We start from the raw sequence: 5,948 nt of genomic DNA on the forward strand, positions 1-5,948 counted from the left end.
TAATACGGTTTAGTTAATGAACCTGATCGTCGTGATTGCATGAGTGAATGGATTTACAGTTTAATTAGATGGATAATTGGGCTTAAACAATTAAATAAGGCAGGCAAGTTACTCATATGGGTCACACTTTATTTTAAGGTCCAATTCTTGCTATTAACAAACCATTTACTATGACTTTTGCCTCAATAAAACTCCTAATTTGGTGCGTTTTAATAGTGTGATAAGTTAGTTGTTAGGTTTAGGTATTGTAACGCTATAATATGATCATTATAACGTTAGAATATGATCATGCAGATTGCAGAATATGTGTTTTATAAGTACTAATAAACAGCCAATATTCGAATAATTAGCATGCTAATTAATTTACATTTAGTCATTAAGCAGACGCTTTTATCCAAAGCAACTTACAAATAAGCTATTAATAACTATTAATAGTGAGAATTGGTCTCTAAACTAAAGTGTTACCCAGTTTCTTAATAAACAACTTGATTAGCTGAATGTATGAATTAATATTTTAGTATGATATAGGGATATTTAAAAAAAATTAACCGAACCTAAAGCACACTTAATGATATATTGTATATGTATATTTGTAATATATGTATTATTAGTCTGACACCTTGCGCTAATGCAGTTTACTTATTACATAATATAACTGATATGATATAACTGACATTTATAGGGACTGTATACTCTTTATGTTCTTGTTTAGTTAAAATGCCAAGAAAAAAGAGAATGCATCCTGAACATGATGCCAAAGAACATGTGTTGACAGGCAAAGACAAAGCCTTCATTGAGGAAAGACACATCAATGCATTTAAAGGTAGGTTGTGCATCACAAATCACGGACAATTTCTCTAATATAACATGTTACATACAACAGTGTAACTAAAGTAATTCTGTATGTTATAGTGGTAAAAATCCTGTGCTTGACTACTATGTTTTTAACTGTGCTTCACATTATATTTCATTTCAGGTTTTACAGGGTTTATTTCTTTTGAAAGGATAAATCCATTTGTTGCATATCAAATAGGTTCATGTTTAATTGTTTTGCCTTTGTAGGGAGAGGTGTGTTTGCGCTTGAACACATTGAAAAATCCACATTTGTTGTACAGTACCGTGGAATTCTGTCCCAGAGTAAACATGTTGAAGACACGCAAGGCAACTACTTGTTTGATTTCACATGGAATGGAAGACGTTATTGGTAAGTTGCCTAGTTTTGGTATACTTTGTTTTTTGTTTATAATCAGAGTCAAGTGTTTAAATTTCTGCAGCAACAACAACAGTAATATAATTTTGTATTATGACAATAAAGAAGTTTTTACCTTTTTTCCAAATACCAAGTTAACTTGTCATTCTGAGATGACAAAATGACCATGAGGGTGATTCCTGATGGAGGTTATATTTTAGCCTTGATCGGACAATCCTGCCTTATCTTCGCTTGTTAGGAAGCAAATAAACTGTCACAATGTCTTTTTAAAAATAGGTCAAATACACAAAGCTTGAGGCCTACTCACATTTAGCACAATTGCTTTCAATCGTGCCCAAGCGCGATTGTCCCCCCTCCCCACTCACCTGCTGGCCTACACTCACATTGTACTTTACCATCTGCACCCGAGCATGCTTTCATCATTACGATGCGACTGCTTTTAAGTAAACATAAACAAAGCAATCTCTCTCAGCACAACGGAATCCAACGTAATGTTCAGTTTGTGGCTTATTAGGTGTGTTTAACTTCATGCACGTGCAGCACAGACTGATCCCAATCTGCTTATGATATCATTGTCATACGAGAGCGATATGAGAGTAAACCGGTCATTATGCTTTTAAATCACCCTCGTATACTTTATCATAAAGACGATCTTTACACACAGTGTTGCATTATGGTTGACTAACCTGATATCCGGAGTAGTTTTGGCCGCGGTCACACACACCTGCACAGGTAGTGTGCCGTGTATCAGATGTTTTTTACTGTGACAGCTAAATCTCAGGGAGAAATTTAAAGAGTCAAATAATTTGCGTCATGCTTTCAGTACCACAATTTGCGCTCATACTGTCCCCTTTCCAAACCACGCTCCGGCCCACCTCTTCCAACCAGACCAGTAAGTGAACCGCGCCTGAGCACGGTTGCGAGCACTCACACTAGTCAATTGAACCAGGCTTTAGGTGTCAAACGCTCCCGGGCGCAGTTCGATTGGGACAATGTGAGTAGACCCTTAGATTAACCTGAAAATGTCTGTCATGCACTGTTTTTCTCACAGCATCGATGCTTCAAAAGAGGATGGATCACTTGGAAGATTGGTGAATGATGATCACATACACCCAAACTGCAAAGTCAAGACAGTTGTGTTTAAAGAAAAGCCACACTTATGCCTTTTTAGTATTAGAGATATCTTTCCAGATGAGGAGATAACGTACAACTATGGTGATTCCTCTTGGCCATGGCGATCCATGGTGAGTCTTCAAGTTCAAGATTATATACTTTATAGTAATGATATGTAAGGATAATTGTAAACTGGCATATTCCAAAAGATTGACACTTAGCATATAAAACAAAGAAGCATCCAAAATTTACAATCTCTCCTATTGCCCCCTACATTATAAAAGATTGCTAAAATCAGCCATTTGTTCACAGGTTTATCATGTCTTATTTGAGAATTGGCGCATAGTGCACTATAGGCATGAAGTAGATATTCTGTCAGACAGTTTAAATTTAATGTCCATTGAAATCTGATTTTGTTTCAGTATGTTGTATTGTGTCCTGCTTAATTTTAAGAAATCATCCGTTTTTTCTGTCTGCTTTGTGTGTGTAATATGTTAGCATTAAAAAGTGATAGTATGTACTCGCCCTTGAATTGACCTTGTATATATGTTGTAGAAGTAGTTGTAGTGGCCACTAGGCAAAGGTTTGTGTCTTAATGTTGTATCTGTCTTTCTCCCATTTTCAGGAATTGGGTGATAAGAGCTCAGGGACTGTGGACGATTGCAGTTTTCATCCTTCTCCATCAGAGAATTACAGTGTTAATCCTTCATCAGAGAAAGAGAAAGTAAGTGAAGATGTTTTTCTTCAGGACACTGATGTGATGTTAGATGTTGAAAGCTTTTACGTGAGTTCTTGTCTCAAACTTTGACCAAATAATGAGTATTTGGAAAGATGAAGAGTTTTCTGGTCATAGCATGTCTATTTAAAGCGGAGGTAACGCACGCAGTTTCTGCCAATCTCATATTAATTTGAGTAGCTATAGAGTAGTATTGCAAACTTCATATCTTCAAAGAGTATTTAGTTTGATCTCATTTATAAAAGACAGATACAGCTGTACGATTATTTCTGAAAACAGTCGACGCTTCTAAAGGCGTGCAGTGGGTGGAACTACAGCACAAGCACCCAATACATCATCGTGTTTTCCCTGCATAAGTGTTGATTCACTGTAAGTTTGTGTTGTTTACATAATGCATGTATGCACTGATAGCCAACAAAACCAGCATCTTTTAGCACTGGGACCGCTCCATCTATCAGTTTCAAACGATCTGCAAATCCAGCGGTATATCCACTGTTTATATAAGGTTCATCACCGAAATGTCGTGGACAAACGAACACGGCTAAACTTCTGTAGCGAACGAAACATATTGATGGGCGTGCTCTTTCTCTCTCGTTCTCTCACTCTGGCTGGTTGACGGGTTGTCGTGCTTGTCCGAGGCAATTGTCCAATAAGGGACTAAGAACCCTTGTCACGAAACGGGAATTCATGTTCGAAAAAAACTTTACAAAATCTGTAGGAACCCTGAGGGAGTGTATCGAGCACATAAATACTACGTCATACCTCCAACTCATTTTATGACAAGTTGACTGTTAAGCTTGAGAAGCCAGCACGTTTATCATTGTAAAGATGTCAGAATGCTTGAAATAGCTTGTTACTCCACCTTTAAAGATGAAGAATAACTTATCACACATTGACTAGGTATTTCCAGAATGCTTCCCTTGATTTTCATCTTGTGTGTGGGGGGATGGGCATGACACTGACCTGTAATGTAAGGACAGTTTCCCTTATGAGGACCATCAATCTAGGCAACATTATCATGTGTAGTATGTAAGGGATAATCCACGGCTAGCCCTGCACTAAAAGATTTTATTGCACGACATGCAGGCGAAGATGTTTCTTCAGTGAACTGTATTTAAAATCCTGTAATGCATGGCTAGCCATGGATTATCACGCTTATACCGTGGTCATTGAGTAATAGCATTTATTCGACTTAATTATTGATAGAGGATGGTGACCAAACTGACTGGAACATCCTGCCAGCCAATCAGAATTGAGTATTCAGACTGACCATGGTATATCTGGATTTTTTATCATTGGCAAACCTTCGTGTCTTAATGTTGTGTCTGTCTTTCTCCCATTTTCAGGAATTGGGTGATAAGAGCTCAGGGACTGTGGACGATTGCAGTTTTCATCCTTCTCCATCAGAGAATTACAGTGTTAATCCTTCATCAGAGAAAGAGAAAGTAAGTGAAGATGTTTTTCTTCAGGACACTGATGTGATGTTAGATGTTGAAAGCTTTTACGTGAGTTCTTGTCTCAAACTTTGACCAAAATAAATGATGTTTTATTAACAAAGTTCGGGAGAAGCCGGAGCACATAATCAAACTCGGCCGGTTCACCATTGGCAACCACGTCATCTATCCAAACGAGTTTCGTTAACAAAGTTCAGGTGAAGCCGGAGCTCATAATCAAACTCGGCTGGTTCGCTACCAGCAATCACGATTTTCACCCTATCAGCTCAAGCGAGCCTCCGCATAAATAAGACCAGAATTCTTACCTGCACCTTCTCTACAGTAATGCAACATCCCTCCACCACCCCGGCCGATCTCCCCGAACTCGCTTTCCACAGCAGGACCCCGGGAGGTGAGCTCTGGGTTCGGGCCATTTCCGAGCTCGGCGCACTCGCCCCCATCAGGGGGAGAGTGTTCCGGGGTCGGAAGGAATCGGCGAGCTCGGAGCCCGCCCCCTGGACAGCACGCCAAATACGCATATCTTACCTACCCCTGCTATCAGCATTTTCCTGCCACCATTATTATTATTTGCTTAGGCGAACTCGTGAAAGATAATTTGGAAAGATGAAATTTTCTGATTAAGAGCGGCCAAATCAACAATTTGGGACATTCTAAGAAAAAAAAAACACACCGCTGAGCTCAGTAACAAAACAATCCTAGGTGTCCATATGAGATCAAAGTGGTGGATGATGACATTATCCTCTCAATGATAAAGAAAAACATCTTAATGTTAATGTTCCTGGCATCTTTTTGACGAATTTGTAGTGTTTTTGAAATCTAACTATGGTCTGTTTCACTTGCACGGCGATGTCCCTGAACCCCATGATGTGGGTTCACAGCAACAGCTTCCAAATGCAAACACCACATGTAAAATCAACTCTAGACCTTTAACATGCTTCATTTATGACAAAATTATTTAAGGAAAGCCCATACATGTGAATAAAACAGCTTTTTATTCAACTGTCCAATTACTTTTGGTCCCTTGAAAAAGGGGGGAGCTTCATATTAAAGAGCTGTAATTCCGAAATCCTTCAGCTAATCTGGATGTGAATACACTCTAAATAAAGCTGAGAGTGTGCACTTTAAGACAATATCTAATATAAAACTGTAACTCGAAAACATATTGATACACAGCTAAAACAACAAAAAATGTGCCTCTGTCCAAATATTTATGGCCCTAACTGTATCAAATGTTTATTTCTTTTAATTTGATGATTATAACTGACAACTAATGAAAATCCCAAATTCAGTATCTCAGAAAATTAGAATATTACTTAAGACCAATACAAAGAAAGGATTTTTAGAAATCTTGGCCAACTGAAAAGTATGAGCATGTACAGCACTCAATACTTAGTTGGGGCTCCTTTTGCCTGAATTACTGCAGCAATGCGGCGTG

General features: G+C 38.3%; 1 protein-coding gene across 1 annotated transcript; it reads left to right on the plus strand.

Moving 5' to 3' along the window:
* The first annotated feature begins 514 nt into the window (after positions 1-514).
* On the plus strand, positions 515-4,588 carry LOC130559801 (histone-lysine N-methyltransferase set-1-like). The gene is made up of 5 exons (XM_057343078.1): positions 515-823; positions 1,063-1,204; positions 2,262-2,454; positions 2,949-3,047; positions 4,406-4,588. Exons 1-5 carry the CDS (start codon positions 718-720, stop codon positions 4,586-4,588), a joined length of 723 nt encoding a protein of 240 aa, XP_057199061.1. The 5' UTR covers positions 515-717.
* The last annotated feature ends 1,360 nt before the right edge of the window (positions 4,589-5,948 follow it).

The sequence above is a fragment of the Triplophysa rosa genome, linkage group LG10, assembly GCF_024868665.1.
Source record: "Triplophysa rosa linkage group LG10, Trosa_1v2, whole genome shotgun sequence".
NCBI lineage: Eukaryota > Metazoa > Chordata > Actinopteri > Cypriniformes > Nemacheilidae > Triplophysa > Triplophysa rosa.

What these genes read in the sequence shown, in the direction of transcription:
- LOC130559801 (XM_057343078.1), top strand. Translation starts at nt 718, where the DNA reads ATGCCAAGAAAAAAGAGAATGCATCCTGAACATGATGCCAAAGAACAT. An exon ending in ACACATCAATGCATTTAAAG is followed by an intron (nt 824 to 1,062) that starts GTAGGTTGTGCA and finishes TTGCCTTTGTAG; the next exon opens with GGAGAGGTGTGTTTGCGCTT. An exon ending in CTTGGCCATGGCGATCCATG is followed by an intron (nt 2,455 to 2,948) that starts GTGAGTCTTCAA and finishes TCCCATTTTCAG; the next exon opens with GAATTGGGTGATAAGAGCTC.